Here is a 21,083-nt window from a genome sequence, read left to right as displayed (position 1 = left end):
CAACCTTTCCATAATTCAAATTGTGTCTTTTGGACAGCCTTGATTGGAACTCAGTTTAATATATACATGGCCGTCTTTAGTGCTTCAGTCCACAAGAACTTAGGAAGATTGGAGTTGCTAAGCATACTCCACACCATATCTAATAATGTTCGGTTTTTTCTTTCTGCAATACCATTCTGGTCTGGAGAACCAAGCATAGTGTATTGGGCAACAATCTCATGTTCTTGAAGAAACTTAGTAAAAGGACTAGGTGCTTGTCCATTTTCAGTATATCTACCATAATATTCTCCACCTCTATCTGATCTCACAATTTTAATTTGCTTACCACATTGGTTCTCAACTTCAGCCTTAAAGACTTTGAAGGCATCCAATGCTTTATTTTTGTTATGAAGCAAATATATATACATATATCGTGAGTAATCATCTATAAAGGAGATGAAGTATTTTTTACCATGTATGTCCATGTTTGAACAACATATATCAGTATAAATAATCTTTAATATGTTTGAACTCCTATTAGCACCCTTTTTGGACCTATTGGTCTGCTTTCCCTTAGTACAGTTTACACAAGTCATAAAATTAGTAAAATCAAGAGTACTAAGTATCTCATCTTTAACTAATCTTTTAATTCTCTCTATGGAGATATGTCTTAATCTCCGATGTCATAATTTAGAGGAGTCCTCATTAACATTACACCTTTTAATGCCTACGTGAACATGCATTGAACTTTGAGTATTATCATTTTGTAATAAAATATGATAAAGACCATCAAACAAAATACCATTTCCAACACAATCAGAATTATATAATAAACGAAATGATGTATCTTTAAAATTAAAGGAATACCCAAATGGTACGAATCTGGAAACAGAAATTAAGTTTTGTAAAAAACTTGGTACATAAAAGGTCATTTCTAATTTTAAAACAAAACCACTACTTAAAGTTAAAATGTATGTTCCAATTGCCTCCACATGTGAGCCCATCTTATTTCCTGATAAGATGCCTTGCTCACTTCTTATTGGCTTCCTTAGGTTTTGCATACCCTGCAAAGAGTTTGTAATATAGATTGTTTCAATCCACCAGGTGTTAATATTAATATTGACCATATTAGATTCATAACACACAAACGAGGTTGGTTTACCTTTCTTTTCAAGCCATTGTTGGAATTTCGTGCATTCCTTTTTTATGTGTCCCTTTCTTTTATAAAAGAAACACCTTGTTTCTTTCTTGATATCAGCTTGGGGTGGTATTTTACCTTTTCCCTACTGATGAGCTTTCTGATTAGCTTGATGTTTGCTAGTTTTGTTCTTCCCGTGAGTGGTTACTACCAATGCACTCTCACCCAATTCCATCACTAGCTTCTCTTCTTCTTGAGCACACATGGTCATTAATTCATTGATTGACCATTTATCCTTATGTGTATTGTATGAAATTTTAAAAGTGTCATATTGAGGTGAAAGGGTGTTCAGAATATAGTGCACCAGGAAGGATTCTGACATATTAACCTCGAGTTTCTTAAGTTGAGCTGCAATATCTCATATTTACATTATGTGCTCACGTATACCCTTTATGTTGGTGAGTCTAAGGGATGAAAATTTCATTATAAGTGTACTTACTAGTCCTTTATCCGAAGTGACGAATTGTTCGTCAATAGCTTGTAGCAAGTCTCAAACATTTTCATGCTGGTCAACAGAACCACGTATGCCAGCAGTCATCTTAGTTTTGATAAACATCACACTGAGCCGATTGAATCGCTCCCATCGCTCATATAACGCGATCTCAGTCGGAGTGCTGGTATTAGTGACTATAGGTGGTTCGTCTTTTCTAATAGCATAATCAATATTCATCCACCCTAAATGGAGGAGAACCCTCTCCTTCCATATCTTATAGTTATCACCACTAAGTTCGGGGATATCATATTGAATATCAGAGAAATTAATAATTTAAGAAATTACATAAAATCAAACATGCTTATGTCAAAATTTAAAGCTTGATAGACTAAATTACATGTTTTGCTAATGTGAAACATGCCAAAATATATGAATCTCATGACATAAAAATTACCTATGGGCTAAATTCTTAATTCAAATAGATTCAAATGGTCTTTATGATAAAACTATCAAATTATATTCCAATTCATAATCCCTGTGGGTAAATTATGAAAATAATTTGATATTTTATCCTGATTAATTATATTAAATATAATAAAAGATCCTGTGGGATAATAATTATTATATAAAATATAATCAGTCACAATATGTTGTCTAATTACTTATGTGATCCTTATTTTAACTTTATATATAATTTTAATTAATTAAGTATGTTGTGGCTAATTCTTAATTAAGATTATATGGATCACTCGACATTTTAAACATAAAAAATTGACTCATAAGCATAATTTTATATAACTAAATATGCATACATAATATGAGTATTTTACCGACTAAAAATGTTGAAAATATTTTTTTTTCATGATTTTCAACAAAATATATCAAGAAGTTTTCAAGAAGAAACCAAAATCAAATCATTTTTATGGCATAAAAATGAAAACTATTTCGTATCAAGGTAGAGGTCAATGGGCTCTGATACCATATGTTAGAAATCATTGAAGCCAACTTATGTTTCTAAATCATTATAATAGAAACATAATAAAAACAGATGCGGAAATAAAATAGCGTACCTCTAACCATCGTTGTCAAGAATTTCTACAGAGGTTTCTTCTTAAACTTTGGCACTTCTCGGCTCAGAACTCTCGCTTTAGATGGTGTAGGAAACCCTTTTGCTTCAAAGAGATGATTGAGCCAAGGAACCAAAATCCTCATATATATAGATATTCTCCCATCAAGAACATTTATCATCACCAACTCATAACATTCAAGAATTAATTCAAATTTGTAACATTTGGACCATAATGAAAAACTTTAATGATATTAAATATTTAATTTAATAATAACGGTTTCATGGATAATGAATAAAAAATTAAAATCATTTAAACCATAATAAATAAAAAAATTCATGATAATGAATACATTATTATTAAATATAATATTTAATAATAATGGTTATATTTCTTACTATCTCGAAAACAACTAAAAGATCTCTTGTTCATGTAAAGCTTAGTTTGCAATGGTGAAAATGGATTTGAAGGAAGTCTCCCTTCCTCTCTCTCTGTCTGAATGCATATGAGAGAGAGAGAGAGAGAGAGAGAGAGAGAGAGAGAGGCTTTGTCGTCTTTTACGTGATAAGAAATACATGAAATTGAAGTCATAAACATGGAAGTATATATTCCAGATGGTCGGAATGCCACTACCAAAAGCGGAGGGATAGCGACAGTAAAACATCGAGAAGACAAGTCACATCTATTATTATTTTAAGGATACATATGATGAGCGTGGTGCTCAATCCTCACCGATGCCAGCGATTTATAGACGACGGGAGTAAGCGGGTATAAGCCACTGGATTAAAGAGCTGCAGTCACATTTTTCCGCCGGAATGAGTTCTACTTAATCTCCTCCTCCTCCACAGAAGTCTCATGCGCTTCCCAGACGCCAGAATTCCATAAAATCAAGGGAACATCGCAGCCGAGTCTTTAGAAAATAGAACCTCCATACAGCTCCTTTAAAGAACCAATCTCTGCGCCTACCGTTTACTTATTTTTAAGCTTCCTTTACAGGAATTGACCACATCACAGAGAGCAGAAACCCTCCTCCTGCTTTATCTCCGCCCTTTTGGACGTGATTTGGTTTTCGTAATAGGTAGGTGATGGAATTTTGATGGCTTGTATCTTGGGACATAGCAAGTTTTCCTTTGCCAGCAGTGACTTGTGCTTTAGCTCTGCTACGTGCGCTGGATGTCTTCACGAGTGATGAATTATATCGTAGAAGTAGTGGACAGAAGAAGGTCGTGATTACTACGCTCGAGTTCCCGAGACCAACAACAGGGAGATCCAAGTCAGATTTTAAGCATTTTAGCAGCTGGATCTGCACGAGGTATGTATAATTCATACGCAGCATCTAGACTCGTTATTACGTAGATATCATACGTACAACAGGCTTTTTCTTTCCTCTCTTTCCTTTCAAGAAGTGCGTTTGTTTGATAGAATCAAGGCATCGAAGAGATTCCAATAAATTTGTAAGAATTGGATTATAATTGATTATTGTGGCTTCTAGATCCGGAAGCACAACATGAATAACTTGGGTTGGGAGAATCCAACACCCGTCAGAAGCGAGATCTCTGTGCCGCCAAGTATATCTTGGAGCAATCACTATGACAACTTCACAGGCTCCAGTGAAGGCTACAGCAGCTTTAACGAGAAGTCACAGCCCCACGAATCTCTCCTCGGCTCAAGCTTAGAGCTCCACAGGATCTTGGCACGCCAAACAAGTTCAGATCTTGATCGAATCACTGAGTCGGTGGAAATCTCACGTCCAGCTTCGGACTCCATAAACAATAGCTTGGATCTGGAATGGTTGCAGTATCAAGAAGCGATAATGTCAGCAGTTGACTCTGTTCTCACGCGACCAGTATTAGGTAGTAGTACCCTGGGTGAGGCTGCCGCTTCTTCTAGATTTGCCCACCCGCTTACCGAGAACTTTGGAACATCTGAGGAACTCCGAGTCGTCGGCAACATCGATGGCGTTCAACATGGCATCTCGGCCACGTTTTCTCGTTGCAAAAATGTGTATAGCAAGTCTGAAAACCATGGCTCTTGTGGTCGCCATCAACCGAACCTGGACGATGTGGGTTCGCAGGGATCCTCAAAGTCAGATACTCGACGAGTCGAATCATCGAAGGCAAAGACGAATGCCAAGAGCAAATTCGAGGAGTTTGAGATTGTAAGAGAAAGCAACTACGATGGCAGTCTCCTCCGGTCAAATTCTTCTACCGAGGAAGGAGGATTTCAAATCCATTTCGCACGGGAACACAAATCCAAGGAGCCGAGGCCAGAAAAGGGGTCGGGATGGAGTTCGATCATCGACTTCGTTCGGGAAGGCAACTATGAGCCTGATACGGAGGCCATGGCGGAATTGAAGGAGATGGTCTACAAGTCTGCAGCTCAAAGACCAGTGAGGCTGAGTGTGGAGGATGCAACGACGAAGCCAAAGAGAAAGAACGTGAGGATATCAAGTGACCCACAGACTGTCGCTGCAAGGCAGAGGAGGGAGAGGATAAGTGAGAGGCTAAGGACACTGCAAACACTGGTCCCAGGGGGCAGCAAATTGGACATTGCATCTGTGCTGGATGAGGCTGCCAAATATCTCAAGTTCCTCAAGTCACAGGTCAAGGTTCTGGAAAACGGGTCTAATCCAGCAAACACTAGTACCGCAGTATCACCATTCCCAGTGCCTCTGAACCAGGCTTTTCCCATGCAGAAGAATCTTTTTCGTCCACCCAAAACCCTAAACGCATCCAAAAAGGTGAGGCAGAATTAAGCCCTTCAGGGCCGACGGCCTCATATTAATTGTATCCGTAATTAGGCTTGGGACTTGGGCTCATGAACTCATTCTTTTCCCCTGCAGTCATCCTTTCTGTTAACAAAAGAAAGGTCCTGATTCCTGAGAACCGAAAAATGGAGAAAAGGTTAACCTTTTGATCAATCAAATGAAAACCTTCCTCCTTTTGTACATATCTTTCTTACATTTTCAAAGTCGACAATACCTTTTATCGTGCCCATAACCATTCCATTCCTTCATCTTAAGCTTATAGTCTCTTTCTTTCGATGGCCATTCCCACCCGAACCCTAAACCAAAGTTACCATTCAGTCATGAGTACATGCTTTTCTGCGCATGGTGGCATGGAAAGGACATGGACATGACTCTCTCTCTCTCTCTCTCTCTCTCGATGGTGTAAGGTTCACGGAGACAAGAATTAATGTCAGGGGAAGAAGTATCGGAGCTTATGTCGGTGGGCTTGTGTAATCGGCATCTTGAATTGTCAAGTTGCGATGGGCCATGTAAGCTATCTGTATCACCCACAAACCATCAAGTTTGGTTAGGCGAGTGACGCAATTGATCCAACCAAATGACAATAACAAAACCTATGTTGATCTCGGAGCACTTTAAGATCAATTCAACCCGGCTCGGCTCGGCTCGGCTCGGCTCATCTAAACCAATGGCTGTCAATCTCCCGAGTAGTGATCCTGCTGAAGACCTTAATACCTGTACCGGCCCTGGTAAATGAAACTACATAATAACCTCACTTTTCCTACGCTTAAGGTACTCATGCACGTGCTTAATGGACGTAGGACACGGGGTTTTGCAACTATCTATGCTGTTGTCTTGCTTCAGGTGGTAATCTGGGCCGGTTTGCACACGATCGAGGACAGAGACCAGCATGGGTGAGCCTTTCCTGACCCACGGCCCGGACCCAATAGCAAGCCATGTTGGTTTAGGAACACGACCAAACCGTATTCGTCTCGCGCATCGTCTCACGAACGGTCTCATCCTCCATCAACATTTCCTTTTAACTGACAAATTGCCCCCTCCGTCCGATAACGCTCCTGCCTGTGTTCTCTCTGTCAAGGAGTGCAAAAGCTTCGGTCACAGCGGAGTCCGGGGCATCACAAGGGAAGAAGCCCACAGCCAAAGTAGCAGTCGTAGCTGGTCTAAAAATATGTCCCCAACATGAAGAAAGGTCAGAAGAAGAGAAAGCCCCATCAATATCCATAATATAATTGAAATTAAAAATATTACATTAATGAGAGAGATCCAAACTCTTCACTAACCCATTGACGGAGGGAAATGAATCATTCAATACGAATGACGTTTCACCATCGTCGGAAAGCTACTGTGGGAACTTAGACTTGCGCCTGAGCTGGCTTCCAGACCAAAAGCCCTACTATAATTCATGAAAGAAACGATAACTTTAGACACCATACAAACCGAACACCCAAGTACTAAACATAGGGAATAACTGATCCACAGAAATAGGCAGAAGATAAGAGGAAGTGAAACACATCAACAGATGGCCTAAACCAGCATGTTCTCTTTTTTTAACTTACTTTTTTCTACAATATTAATACAAGATGCTTTTAGGTAGACCCGAATTTGTGACTACCATTACGTTAATACCAGATGCTCTTACATGGAAACAAATAGGAGATCTTATCGACCATGCAACAACATGACAAATCATTATGATGGTTCAACAAAAAACATTTGATATGTCAGTCACGAGTGCATATACACACGAAAAAGGGAACACAGAAATCGGCTGAAAAGTCATTTGTAAGATACAGCATGGATTCTCAACGAAAAGTCATACCTTTGCATGAAAATGGTAAAGGCACTTGTGATTATGACGGGTAATATCAATCAGAAACCATATTGTACATACAGATTTCTTTTCTGGTGGGTAATTAGAGTAGTGCAAGAGAATAATTAAGTGGTTTGGACATGTCCACGTTTAGTTAAATGCATTTGTAAAGGATGAGAGAGGGAAGATATAAAAAAGACCTTATCACTACATGGGAGATACCTTCCTTGGATCTCAAGACTTCACATTCAAGAGAGCGAGATGGCAGAATAAGCTCCATGCCATGCAGAAGGGCAAGGACCAACAGCTGTTATTGCTAATATACTGACATGCAGACTGATTACCCAGGTGAAGGCCTTTCTATCACACAGCACAGAAAGGCAGCTAGGATCAGTTTGAAAAAAATCAGTAGCACAAACATGGATTAGGCAAGTGAATGTGTTCATCTTTCCCAACTGAGCATGATCCCCTGATTAATGAGTTGAAGCTTTCCTTTTGTGCGAATGTTTCTCAGGATTTGATCCTGTGACCTCAAGGTTATGTGAGCCTTGCAAGCTAACTTCTCTATTCCACCTTAAGAAGAAGGAACTTATGGACAAAGAAAGATTGGAGACACTCATCTACTGTTTCTGTACAAACAGTCCATTTTGTACAGAATGGTAAAGAAGGCTCTTCTATCTCATGATCCGAAATAAAATATTCAATTTCCCAAGCCGGAAAGGTTGAAGGAAAGAATGAAATTTTACAAATTTGTTACCTGATGACTGGAGTAAGGCAATACACTAACTAAGCATATCTCATAATAATATTCTGAATAAATACCAACAGTTTTGTACGCAGCAACTCTCCATGTAGTTGCCCCCAGATAATTAAGAACTTTAGCTGTTAATATGTTGTTGGTTTTTGTAGGTAAAACCATGTAGATATCTCCATAATGTCATCATGAGTTATTATCTTGCTAAACATGGTTAATTACTCGGCAGTAAAGATAGTAATGTTGTAATTGCAAGCTTGCAACAGATGTTCCCATGTAGATGTCTCCAAAAAATCGTTAGGAGTTATTTTCTTGCTAAACATATGCAAGAGCAACCAAGAGAATTGGTTAAAACGAACTAAATTCAGCTTATTCATAGCACTATTCCTCCAGCATGCTGTCACGGACGGCTATCGCGCACCCACAACACCTTTGTCAACGGATTGTTTATCGTTTTTGTTTGCTTGTACATATGTTTGACAAAGTGATTTGCTTTGTTTTTGTGTATTTTTGCTTGAAAACTATGAGCAAGAACAGTTTACAAGGCTGTAGAGCAATCGCTCACCAAAATGGGCAAAATTGCCCCAGAATGGCCTACTTTTCGTATGCCATGGTCAATTTTCTGCAGGCTATAGCATGGAGCAAAACGTCAGCAATCTCAGCACCCCAGAACCCCTAGGGTGGCACCGGCTAGATGGGGGTTTGGGGTAATGTTAGACATTGATTGGATTCACAAGTTCGTATGTTAAACCTACGAAAACTTACCAGTGTGACCGACACCCTATCACGGACTTAGTTGGTTTTGCCTAAGTCGTGTGGCACCCTTGCATGTCCGTCCGCAAAAGTCAACCTCCCCGAAACCTCACATGGTCCCTTAGGACCTACAAAAGATTTATAAGCCTAAAATGGCCACCAAACCCAACTAAATTGGGGCTACTAAACCTTCGGCCATCCCTCTACATACTGTGTAAAGCATGAACAAACCAAAGGATACGGACATACATGAGCATTATATTAAACACCCTGTTTACAGTTTTGTCTGTGACATTCTCCCCCACTAATTCCTTCGACGTCCTCGTCGAAGCCTTTGCCGACACTGCAACTCCTCGCCTTTGCTGAATCTTCAATCTTTTGCTCCAACTGCAATGGGTTTATTGGCTCCCAACTGCTCTCCGCTGTTGTTATTGAGTAGTCAAACTTTTGATCTGCCGTGCTGTTTCAACTCGCCAATTACTCTGACTCTAGTGTGGGGATTGGCTGAATTATGTTGATCCCTATTGGTTCCTGCGGATCCTTCAGATGAAGGAAAAGACCAACCTTACTATGCGTCAGTCTCTCAAATGTCTCATGCTGTTTGAACTGAGTGGATGCTTGTTGGAGCTTTAACGAGCATCGCCTCGTAAACTTTTGAAGTTTTTGGGTTCTTCCTACACAAAATTTGCCCATTGATTCTTCTTTCACTTAGTTGTCACTTCCAAGTAGGTTCGCATCACTTCCGCTTTCGATTGGCATTCTGTTGGGAAATGAAGCGGATAATCCACTCTCAGTAATACCGATCACCATTGGTGAGGATTTGACAACTATTGTCTTCTATTTGGTTTCTTCGAAGGGTCTTTGAACATGTGCAGAGCTCCTCTGCTAGATAGATAAGAGAATTGGGGTACTCGGTTTCGCCCATTCTCTTAAGAGTTAAGAAGGCATAGGTTACTTGACTTCGCCCACCTCCTCGAGTGTTGTACTCCATATATCGAGTTAGTTACTGGCCTTCGCTTGCTCTTTGCTCACACTTCTGAAGCACTTAAAGTGTTTACACTCCTTGCGTTGAGTTAGCTACTGTGATTCACCTTCTCAATGTCATCGAACTTATAGAATGCAGAAAGTTTTTACCCCAATTTGGAGTAAGTCTTTAATAGTTTTAGTCGCCTTTGGGATTATATCGTCTTCTCCATCAACTCTGCCGCCTACTCCACATAGTAGCAAAGGTATAGCACCGCGTACTACCTTCTTCGTTACTTGGTCGTGCACTCTTGCACGACCCGAAGTCCTTCACTTTCGACTATCTTGATGAGAAACTCATTAACACCGGTCTTATGAAGTTCCCCCGCCTCTGCCCTTCAGCCTTGTCTCGGTACTTGGAGTTTTCCTCTGCATGCTCCACCTCCTTGGCCCCTTTCACGACCAAGCGCTCTCCCTCCATGAGAGCAAGGGATCGATGACTTCACGGAAGTCCCACCTATGCGGTACCATAGCGCTGCCATGCCCATGGCCCTACTATCCGTCGCCTCACATCTGCGTCCCTTTCTTCACGATCGGTAGATATGTCTTTGTGGCACTCCTCCGAGTCCACCTCCATTCTAACTAATGCTTGGTTTTGGGTAGTTAAGTCCCTTTGGGCTCGTCATCGCTTCCTCGCCCTTTTCGACCCTCTACTTCAACACCTCCGTGTTCTCCAAGCAGTTCCCCTTGGTCGATGGAAAGACAGATTGCAACTCCCATACATTGCCTCTACCATTATGTTACAGGGTTTGCACCGATTCTATTCTCCTTAGCTTCCTTGGTAGCAACGTTCACTTACTCGGTCTTGTCCTTTGACTTGCCGGGCACCCTTAAGCGAATATGAGCTCTGGAGCAGTCAAACTCTCTAACCGCTCCGATCATCCCTCTGCATGATCAAGTCCCTCCCATGGGACTCACTGGTACTTGCATTCGAACTTTTCCCTCAGTAGTACATAGCCCCCATATACTGATGACCAAGGCTTTCATCCGATGTAAAATTCGATGCACGCACGGAAGACCCACCTTTGCAGCACCATGGCCTTCATTCCTTGAATCCATATCCCTTCTTATCATCGTGTTGTTCATCGAAATAAAGCTCCCAGTAGCTCCCGATCATACCTTCGTATGATATAGTCCCTCACGGGACTATATTCGTGTGTATCGCATTGCCACAAACTGTTCCACCACGATCCGCTGCACCATGGTGCCTCTTGGTGACATCTCCATTGCATTCTGATCTTTATGGGATGAACTCGAATTGCGATCCCTCCATGTGTGGCCTCTGCCAACACATCGCAGGGCCTCTTCCACTTTCGATTGTGTTCGCTCCTGTGGTAATCGACCTTCGTCCACCCACTCTAGGACAGTCCGTCGCCTAGCAGCTCCCGAAGTCCATCGATTTCGCTGAAATTGATGCACCATTGTCTGGATCCTAGGCCTCTGCCCCTACCAGCACAATCTCTACTGCACACCGCTCCTTTCATGGCAACTTGAATGGCAACACTATGGCATATTCTTCAAGAGTCCCCGCCTCCGCGTCCTCTTGCCTATTGCCAAGGCCTTCTGAACCCAACTTCGCCTCCGTAAGTTAAGTCGCCTCAGTTCCTCTGTCAAATGCTTCTCTGAGGTAAGGTGCATGTGCCTCGAAGCTCCCTTCGTCTTTGGCACCATGCAGGATGAGTCTGCTCCATCAGAATGAGGGACTCATGGAACGACATGATCTCGCTCTTACCTCTGCAAGAGTTCATGTCCTTGACCTCTATCCAAGGAAAGCTCTATGCCTTCGCTCCATATTCCATCTTCTACGTCAGCTCCCTTCATGTGGCTTGGGTACTTTGCCAAGTTACACCCAAGTTGCTCCGCTCCTCGTTTTGCATTGATTTGATGGTGGCCCTCGCGCTCACCATTCCACGGGTCAACCCTTCGTTGAGTCTGATCTCCATATCGACTCTAAGTGTACATTCATCTTATGTTGCCTTGGATCGCTCTCCCACTTGATCTCGTAATGCATTCCCCAATGCATTATCTCAAGCAAGATCATGCGATGACTCCTCATCGCTCGCTCAGTCCGTTGAGCTTTGTGGAGTTGTTTTGAGGTACACCTCCTCAACATGTACGGTCTGTTGCACATAGTTCTCCTCTAGAGAGTCGGGACTTATCCCTCTTAGATATTTGTCCCGTTGGAGTAACTTCTCTCTTCGCTTCCTTCTTTTTGAAAGTTTTGGAGACCACCATCCCCTTGAACTACTTCGCCTTACTGAACAAACTGTGCATTGTTCTACCTCTCGTAAACGCACTTGCCAGATTGCAGACTCCACGTCAATACAGCCCCCATTACACCCCTCAAGGCCTAGCAACATGCTGAACTCGCTGCACCCTTCCACCTCCTACGGACGTATCTTTCTCATGCTGAAGAGAAAGTCTCAATGCTCTATGGCGCCGAGTTTCAATCGCCTTGGGATGGCCACGAACACTCCATCGTTCGCATACAAGCCTTTGCATGAGTACCGAATTCTTCGAGTTAGCAATTCCCCTCACCTCTATGAGTTTTGCATAACTCTTTCGGTCGCTGAACAACTCATTCCACCTTACATAGTCTCATCCTTTACCAAGCGCCTCGATTGCCTTGAGCACCATCAGGTATGGTTGCCAATGTTGAGCTGTAGCTTAAACTCAGCCATCCCAACCTTTGTGCGCTACGTATTCTTCCCAGCTTACTTGTCCTCGTGGTGCCTCTTGCGCGAAGAGTTGGCCATTCCTCTGAATGTCAATCTTATATGCCCGCTCCTCTGAGTGACTCCTTTTCCCTATATCTTCATGCCCATTTTCCCCCCAAACGGTCGCGCGTGCTGGCTGCCCTCAACGCAGCCCCGCTAGGTCCCCCACGTTTGTATGCCAAGTGTTTCTATGAGTGCTTGTCCCACTCTGATACCATCTATCATGGACTTAGCTGGTTTTGCCTAAGTCGTGCGGCACCCTTGCATGTCCGTTCGCAAATGTCAGCCTCCCCGAAACCTCCCATGGTCCCTTAGGACCTACAAACGAGAAAACGGGTTAGAGAAAACGCCTCACTCGAGATCCACAAGCAAACATTTAGAAAACACTTCATAACCAATACAAATTACAAACAAACTTCACAAGCTCTGAAAGGTTACACAACAAAGGATCCAAAATGGTCCACTACAGACCGAGATCTCCCACAAGTGTCCATATGACACAACCTTTATTTACAAGCCTAAAATGACCACCAGACCTAACTAAATTGGGGCTTTAAGCCTTCAACCATCACTCTACATGTTGTGCAAAGCATGAACAAACCAAAGGACATGGACATACATGAGCATTACATTAAACACCTCCTTTACAGTTTTGTCCGTGACAACCCGGTGAGTAGTCTTTTACGAACTTGCAACTGTTTGTTTGCCTTCTAAAGTCCTTGTTTTCTCCTTCCTCTCTTTTCCCTGTTGTGCATCATGTGTTTACTGAATTGTTTGTATGGCTACTCTCTTCGCGAGATGTCGAGACTTGTCCGCCGCTCATTTTCAAACTAATCAATTTGTTCATTCACAGGTCCTTCGGGACCTGAGCGAGGTTGTAATTGGGTTGATCCTTTACGGACGGATAACACAAGGGTGCCTCACGACTTAGGCAATTCCAGCTAGGTCCGTGACAATGCGCTCATAACTTTTTATTATTATAACTTTCTTAGTCCATAAAGAAATAAAAAGACTGCAAGCTAGTTTCATATTTTCTAAATTAAGTGTTATAACCAACATGATTCCAAAAGTTCACATCCACAAGATTGAACTGCCAAAGAAATGAAAAATAAAAGACGACAGATCAAGTTGTAAAAGAATACAAATACAGGAATCACAAAGATAATATGAGATGATTGATTGGGAACATACCTGCCTGCAAGAGAGATTGGCAATGTAGGTCTGAATCTTGAAGATTTGAACACTAGGTTGATCTGTTTCCAACATGTTTCTCATACTTGTGTAGATCGATTCAATCTATGTTGAAAATCTTCCTCTTTGATCAGCAGAGACCTATAACATGACATGATCCCAATAAAGCACACACACTCTTATTAGAAAGCACTACTTATAGAGCATCAACAAATAAACAAGTATCTTGGGTATCTTAAGTAACAACAATAAAAGGCTGTATTGGCCCAAGAGTGCAGAAAACTCAGATCAGATCGAATATTAACTGAGCTGCTTTATAATACTTTTTTGTGTGAACTTTTCGACGAGTTCACGTTAATAATATTTTTTATGTGAACTGAGCTACTTTATACTGCACAAGAGGAGGGCATATGGAGGGAAGGGAGACACTAAAGCTCAGTAGAAGTTAGCTATTTTTCAGAGAGAAAAAAATATAATAATCCGTCTCACCATATGTTCTATAGGTCATTGGTTTATCATTGGCACATAATTTGTGCTACTAAATGGGAAAAATAATATAAAATGGCTATCAGTTTAGTCTTTATTTAATGATTTATACCACAAGTTGCCAACAGTCATACTTTATTTTGATCATTTAAATATTCCAGTTCTATGAATACAGGTAATGATTTTTAATATTTATTTTAGTAACTCATTAGCAATAGTGTTTCTCATTCCCTATTTTAGGAATTTGGAGTATTCCATTATTCCTCTTTCTATATTGTTTCCCATATAAGTTTTGCTTTGTTATAGAAATTTAAGCCCACCATGTTGTCACGGACAAACTTCGAAACAGGGTGTTTGATATAATGCTTATGTATGTCCGTGTCTTTTGGCATGTTCATGCCTTGTACAGAATGTAGAGGGGCGGCCGAAGGCTTCAAAGTCCCATTTGAGTTAGGTTGGTGGTCTCTTTAGGCTTGTAAATAAAGGTTGTGTCATGTGGACACGTGCGAGAGCTTTTCGATCTGTAATAGACCATTTTACCCTTTGTTGTGCCACTGTTCAGAGCTTGTAAAGTCTGTTTGTAATTTGCATTGTCTATGAAGTGTTCTTTCGGAGATGTTTGCTTGTGGATCCCGATTGAGACGTTCTCTCTAACCCGTTCTCTCTTTTGGTGGTCCTAAGGGACAATGGGAGGCTTCGGGGAGGCTGACCTTCGCGGACGGACGCGCGAGGGTGCCGCACGACTTAGGCAAAACCAGCTAAGTCCGTGTCATATGGTATCAGAGCGGGACAAGCACTCATAGAAACACTTAGCATGCAAACGTGGGGGACCTAGCGGGGCTGCGTCGAGGGCAGTTAGCACACGCGCGACCGTTTGGGGGAAAACGGGCATCGAGATGTAGGGAAAAGGAGTCGCTCAGAGGAGCGGGTATCTGAGATTTGGCATTCAGAGGAATGGACAACCCTTCGCGCAAGAGGCACCACGAGAACAGGCAAGCTTGGAAGAATGTGGAGCGCACAAAGGTTGGGATAGCTGAGTTTGAGCTACGGCTCAACGTTGACAACTATACTTGATGGTGCTCTAGGCAAGCGAGGCGCTTGGCAAGAATGAGACCATGCAAGGTGGAATGAGTTGCTCAATGACCAAAAGAGTTATGCAAAGCTCACAGAGGTGAGGGGAATTGCTAACTCGAAGAATTTGGTACTCATGCATGGGCTTGTATGCGGACGATGGAATGTTCGTGGCCATCCCAAGGCGACCGAGACTCGGCGCCATGGAGCATTGAAACTTTCTCTTCGGCATGTGAAGGATATGTCCGTAGGAGGCTGAAATGTGCAACGAGTTCAGCATGTTGCTAGGCCTTGAGGGGTGCAGTGGGGGCTGTATTGATGGGGAGTCGCAATCTAGCAAGTGCGTTTGCAGGAGGCAGAACAATGCACAGTTTGTTCAGCAGATCGGAGTAGTCCAAGGGGATGGTGGTCTCCGAAACGAAGAGAGATGTTGCTCCAATGGGACAGTTATCCAGGAGGGGTAAGTCCCGGCTCTCCAGAGGGAGAATCATGTGAGACGGACTTCATATGTTGAGGAGGAGTACCTCAACAAACAACAACTCCACGAAGCTCGATGGACTGAGCAAGCGGCGAGGAGTCGTTGCATGATCTCGCTCGAGAGAATGCATTGGTGGATGCATTGCGAGATCAAGTGGGGGAGTGACCTAAAGCAACTTAAATGAAGGCACACTTGGAGTCGATATGAGATCGGACTCAAGGGAGGGTTGACCCGTGGAATGGTGGGCACGAGGGCCACCATCGACTCAATGCAAAAAACGAGGAGCGGAGCAACTTGGGTGTAACTTGGCGAAGTACCCAAGCCGCATGAAGGGAGCCAGCAGAGAAGTTGGAACATTGAGCAGAGGCACAATGCTTTCCTTAGACAGAGGTCAAGGGCATTAACTCTTGCAGAGGCAAGAGCAGGATCATGTTGTTCCATGGGTCCTTCATTCTGGCGGAGTGGACTCATCTTGTATGGTGCCAAAGACGAAGGGAGCTTTTGGGCACATGCACCTTATCGCGGAGGAGCATTTGATGGAGGAACTAAGGCGACTCAATTTGCGGAGGCGAAGTTGGGTTCAAAAGGCCTTAGCACGGGGCAAGAGGACGCAGAGGCGGGTACTCTTGAAGAATATGCCACAGTGTTACCATTCGAGTTGCTATGAAGGAAGCGGTGCGCAGCGGAGATTGTGCTGGTAGGGGCAGAGGCCCAGGATCCAGGCAATGGTGCACCAATTGCAGCGAAGTCGGAGGACTTCGGGAGCTACTAGGCGACGGACTGTCCTAGAGCGGTACTTCATCTAAGTGTGACCCAAGAGTAGGTGGATGAAGGTCGATTGCCAAAGGAGCGAACAAAATCGAAGGTGGAAGTGACCCTACGATGTATTGGCAGAGGCCACACATGGAGGGTTCACAATTCGAGTTTATTCCACAAAGATCAGAATGCAATGGAGATGTCACCAGGAGGCGACATGGTGCAGCGGATCATGGTGGAACAGTTCGTGGCAATGCGATACACACAACTTGTCCCGTGAGGGATGAGATCATATGGAGGTATGATCAGGAGCTACTGGGAGCTCCGCTTTGGTGAACAACACGACGGCAAGAAGGGCTATGGATTCAAGGAGTGAAGGCCATGGTACCGCAGAGGCGGGTCTTCCGGGCGTGCACCGAATTTTGCATCGGATGAAAACCTTGATCATCAGCATATGGGGGCTGGGTTCCACCAAGGGAAAAGTTCGAATGCAAGTACCAGTGAGTTCCATGGGAGGAACTTGGTCATGCAGAGGCATGATCGAAGCAGCTGGAGAGTTGGACTGCTCCAGAGCTCATATTCGCTTAAGGGAGCCCGACAAGTCAGAGGACAAGGTCGAGTAAGCGGACGTTGCTACCAAGGAAGCTAAGGAGAACAGAATCGGTGCAAACCCTACAACGTGATGGCAGAGGCCATGCATGGGAGTTGCAGTCTGTCTTTCCATCGACCAAACAGACTGCTTGGAAAACACAGAGGTGTTGAAGCAGGGGGTCGAAAGGGGCGAGGAAGCGACGATGAGTCCAGAGGGACTTAGCTACCCAAAATCAAGCATCAGTTAGAATGGAGGTGGACTCAGAGGAGTGCCACGGAGACATATCTACTGATCGTGAAGAAAAGGGATGCAGATGCGAGGCGACGGATAGTAGGGCCATGGGCATGGCAGCGCCATGGTACCGCAGAGGCGGGACATCCGTGAAAGTCATTGATCCCTTGCTCTCATGGAGGGAGAGTGCTTGGTCGTGAAAGGGGCCGAGGAGGTGGAGCATGCAGAGGCAATCTCCAAGTACCGAGACAAGGCTGAAGGGCAGAGGCCAAGAAACTTCGTAAGACCGGTGTCAACAAGTTTCTCATCAAGATAGCCGTAAGTGAAGGACTTTGGGTCATGCAAGAGTGCACGACCAAGGAACGAAGCAGGCAGTACGCGGTGCTGTACCTTTGCTACTCAGTGGAGTAGGCGGCAGGGTTGATGGAGAAGACGGTACAATCCCAGAGGCGACCTCATCTATCAGAGAATTACTCCAAGTTGGGGTGAAAACTTCCCGCATTCCAGAAGTTCGATTGCATTGAGAAGGTGAATCACAGTAGCTAACTCAACGCAAGGAGTGCAAACACTTCAAGTGCTTCAGAAGTGTGAGCAAAGAGCAGGCGAAGGCCAGTAACCAGCTCGATGCATGAAGTACAACCTCGAGGAGGCGGGCGAAGTCAAGTAACCTTTGCCTTCTAACTCTTAAGAGAATGGGCGAAACCGAGTACCCCAATTCTCTTATCTATCCAGCAGAGGAGCTCTGCACAAGTTCAAAGACCCTTCGAAGATAATGGAAGACAATAGTTGTCAAATCCTCACCAACGGTGATCAGTGCTACTGAAAGTAGATTGTCCGCTTCATTTCCCAACGAAATGCCAATCGAAAGCGGAAGTGATGCGAACCTACTTGGATGTGACAACTAACTGAAAGAAGAGTCAATGAGCAGATTTTGTGGAGGAAGGACCCAAAACTTCAGAAGTTTGCGAGGCGATGCTCGTTAAAGCTCCAACAAGCATCCACCCAGTTCAAGCAGCATGTGAAAATTTTGAGAGACTGGCGCAGTAAGGATGGTCTTTTCCTTCATTTGGTGGATCCGCAGGAATCAACGAGGATCAACACAACTCAGCCAACCCCACACCAGAGTCAGAGTCATTGGCGAGTTGAAGCAGCATGGCGAATCAAAGGTTCGACTACTCAAAAACAGCAGCGGAGAGCAGCTGGGAGCCAGGAGGCGCATTGCAACTGGAGCGGAAGATTGAAGACTCAGCAAAGGTGAAGAGTTGCAGTGTTCACAAAGGCTTCGACGAGGACGTCGAAGGAATAAGTGGGGGAGAATGTCACGGACAAACTTCGAAACAGGGTGTTTGATGTAATGCTTATGTATGTCCGTGTCTTTTGGCATGTTCATGCCTTGTACAGAATGTAGAGGGGCGGCCGAAGGCTTCAAAGTCCCATTTGAGTTAGGTTGGTGGCCTCTTGAGGCTTGTAAATAAAGGTTGTGTCATGTGGACACGTGCGAGAGCTTTTCGGTCTGTAATGGACCATTTTACTCTTTGTTGTGCCACTGTTCAGAGCTTGTAAAGTCTGTTTGTAATTTGCATTGTCTATGAAGTGTTCTTTCGGAGATGTTTGCTTGTGGATCCCGATTGAGGCGTTCTCTCTAACCCGTTCTCTCTTTTGGTGGTCCTAAGGGACAATGGGAGGCTTCGGGGAGGTTGACCTTCGCGGACGGACGCGCGAGGGTGCCGCACGACTTAGGCAAAACCAGCTAAGTCCGTGTCAATGTGCCAGAAAGAAATTATATTCCAGTGACTTCAGTAGAAGACATAAAAACTCACTTTCCTATTAAATGGAGAACAAATAGCAAAAAAAACAAAAACAAAAACAAAAGTTGGCTTCCTTTGGATAGTGATAAAATTCTTGCATGATAAAAGTTTCACTGGTTTTTTTCCAAAAAATTTCTTAGCAATCAAGAAAATTCTTTCTTGTTTGACTTTTCTGCTATAAATCACTCTACGGATCCTCATGACCAAGTAAACTTAGAAAGGGAAAAGATGTTGAAAGGAATTTATATCAAATGGCAGCACCTGAGGAATATGTGAACTTTAAAGACAAATTTAAGCTAGTTAGGGAGTCAGATATCAAGGTTGAATTTATAGTTGCACTCCACACCAACTGTTTTTTTTTTTTTTCAGTATATCATACTGGAGTTACAAAATAATATGCTATCTAATGTGGGTATTGTGAAGTAAGAATCTATCACTCAATCAAAAAAATCAGCAAGCAATTGCAGACACATCAACTCATGAAAAGGTACAACAGCCTGGCTCTTAAGCACAATGATATTAAGAAATATAGTAAGGCCTTATAATACTGCCATTGCATCAGCTATTCCTGACTCAAGTAGGTCCTCCCTAAGTGTTTGATCAGGCTTGACAGAAGTAAACTGTTAGATAGCTTCTCAAATACTTCAAATCTGATTTGTACTACCTCCGCTTTAAGAGCAATCCGGCCTTCAAACTTCGTACCACCAGATTTGTTTTGCATATCTACAAAACCATGCATCCAGAGCTTTTAGAACAATCCTACCTGACTTAGAATCCAGTAAAGGGGCCAGTCCAAAATATTACCAAAGAATCTTCATCAGCCAGTTGAGATTTAATTTCCGCAACCTTCTGCTTTTTTTGCTCTGTTATTTAACAACTCAAAAACAAATTCAAAAAATAAAATCTCAATATCACAAATAGACCTGATGAGTCAAATTACTCGTGCAAAATGCTTAAACCAAATTAATGATTCTTCACTCATTAAGTCCTTATAATCTATAACTTACGTATTTACCCAAATTCGATATTTCGATCTACCTTAAAGATTTGCTATCCTATCTAATATAATCCAAAGTAAAATCCTATCATGGTGCATGTAAGACTCACCATGGCAGCTCCCGGCAGATGTAATTAATGACCACTAATTTATTGGGTCGAAATTCAAATTAACTATAATACATTCATCGAGTTCTTATAAGTCAATTTAAATCTTTACTGACTAAACTTGGAATATTACGCTTAATCACAAATAAGCCCCTATATCTTACCTCCACGAGAAGAGCAAACAATGTGCACTTCCGCGAGAGACAGCCGCCGAGATCACATAACACTTGCGCTCGTAGCTCCAAAATCTTCGCTCACTGCGAATTTTGCTTATTTCTCGATTCAGTTTCTAGAATCACAATTGAATGTTGATGCTGTAAAGGAGGAAATAAGTCAAAAAATGACGATCTAGAGGGAAATCAGTTGATGAAAAATAGCAAATTAATTCTCATTCATAATTCTGAAGGTGTACGCGGTTATCGATCCGTACCCTAAAATCGAAAATATTTTATTTTCTAGAAAGTATAAAAAAACTAATCATAAATCTTACTCTAATAATCGACAATAAATCAAAAGGAAAACACAAGAAAATATAGATCACAGAAATAAAGAATCTGAAATGAAGCTCCTAGTGTTAGCATCGAACTAAAAACTCCCTAAAAACTGACTGATCCGGATAGAACTGATGCAGAAGAGATCGAGACCAATCATAAGAATAACAGAAAAGAGAGAGAGCGAGAAAGAATCATCGATCAAAAATTAAGCGTCGTAAGTTGCGATTACACCGGACGAAGGGACTCGAGAGCGAGAGAGGAAGAAATCCACGAAGCCGACTTCTAATTATTCTTTTTAAATTTCGAAAAGGAAGTGGAAATAGGACGGAAGCCGCCAGAAAGCACGCATCCACTGCCATTCATCCGAGGCT

The 21,083-nt window shown here is 42.8% G+C and overlaps 1 protein-coding gene and 1 long non-coding RNA gene across 4 annotated transcripts; one reads left to right on the top strand and one right to left on the bottom strand.

The window, feature by feature from the left end:
- Window positions 1-5,018: 5,018 nt before the first annotated feature.
- LOC135672084 (transcription factor bHLH87-like) lies at window positions 5,019-5,432 on the top strand. Its single transcript, XM_065180540.1, has one exon. The coding sequence runs from the start codon at window positions 5,019-5,021 to the stop codon at window positions 5,430-5,432; it is 414 nt and encodes a 137-aa protein (XP_065036612.1).
- Window positions 5,433-5,896: 464 nt separating this feature from the next.
- On the bottom strand, window positions 5,897-21,043 carry LOC135649716 (uncharacterized). 3 transcript variants are annotated; one of them, XR_010501374.1, is made up of 5 exons: window positions 20,942-21,043; window positions 20,383-20,532; window positions 13,693-13,833; window positions 6,693-6,837; window positions 5,897-6,604 (listed from the first exon to the last, which is right to left on the bottom strand). It is a non-coding gene; the product is annotated as an uncharacterized LOC135649716 (long non-coding RNA). The 3 variants fall into 3 exon arrangements; XR_010501373.1 differs by having other exon boundaries at window positions 6,725-6,837; XR_010501375.1 differs by having other exon boundaries at window positions 5,897-6,599; window positions 6,725-6,837.
- Window positions 21,044-21,083: the final 40 nt, after the last annotated feature.

This window comes from Musa acuminata, chromosome BXJ1-4 (genome assembly GCF_036884655.1).
Source record: "Musa acuminata AAA Group cultivar baxijiao chromosome BXJ1-4, Cavendish_Baxijiao_AAA, whole genome shotgun sequence".
Taxonomy (NCBI): Eukaryota; Viridiplantae; Streptophyta; class Magnoliopsida; order Zingiberales; family Musaceae; genus Musa; species Musa acuminata.
Note: the sequence above shows the minus strand (reverse complement) of the source record. Positions and strands in the feature narration are given on the sequence as shown.

Bases quoted from the DNA above. Each gene is read 5' to 3' on its own strand.
- LOC135672084 (XM_065180540.1), top strand. From the start codon at position 5,019: ATGGCGGAATTGAAGGAGATGGTCTACAAGTCTGCAGCTCAAAGACCA.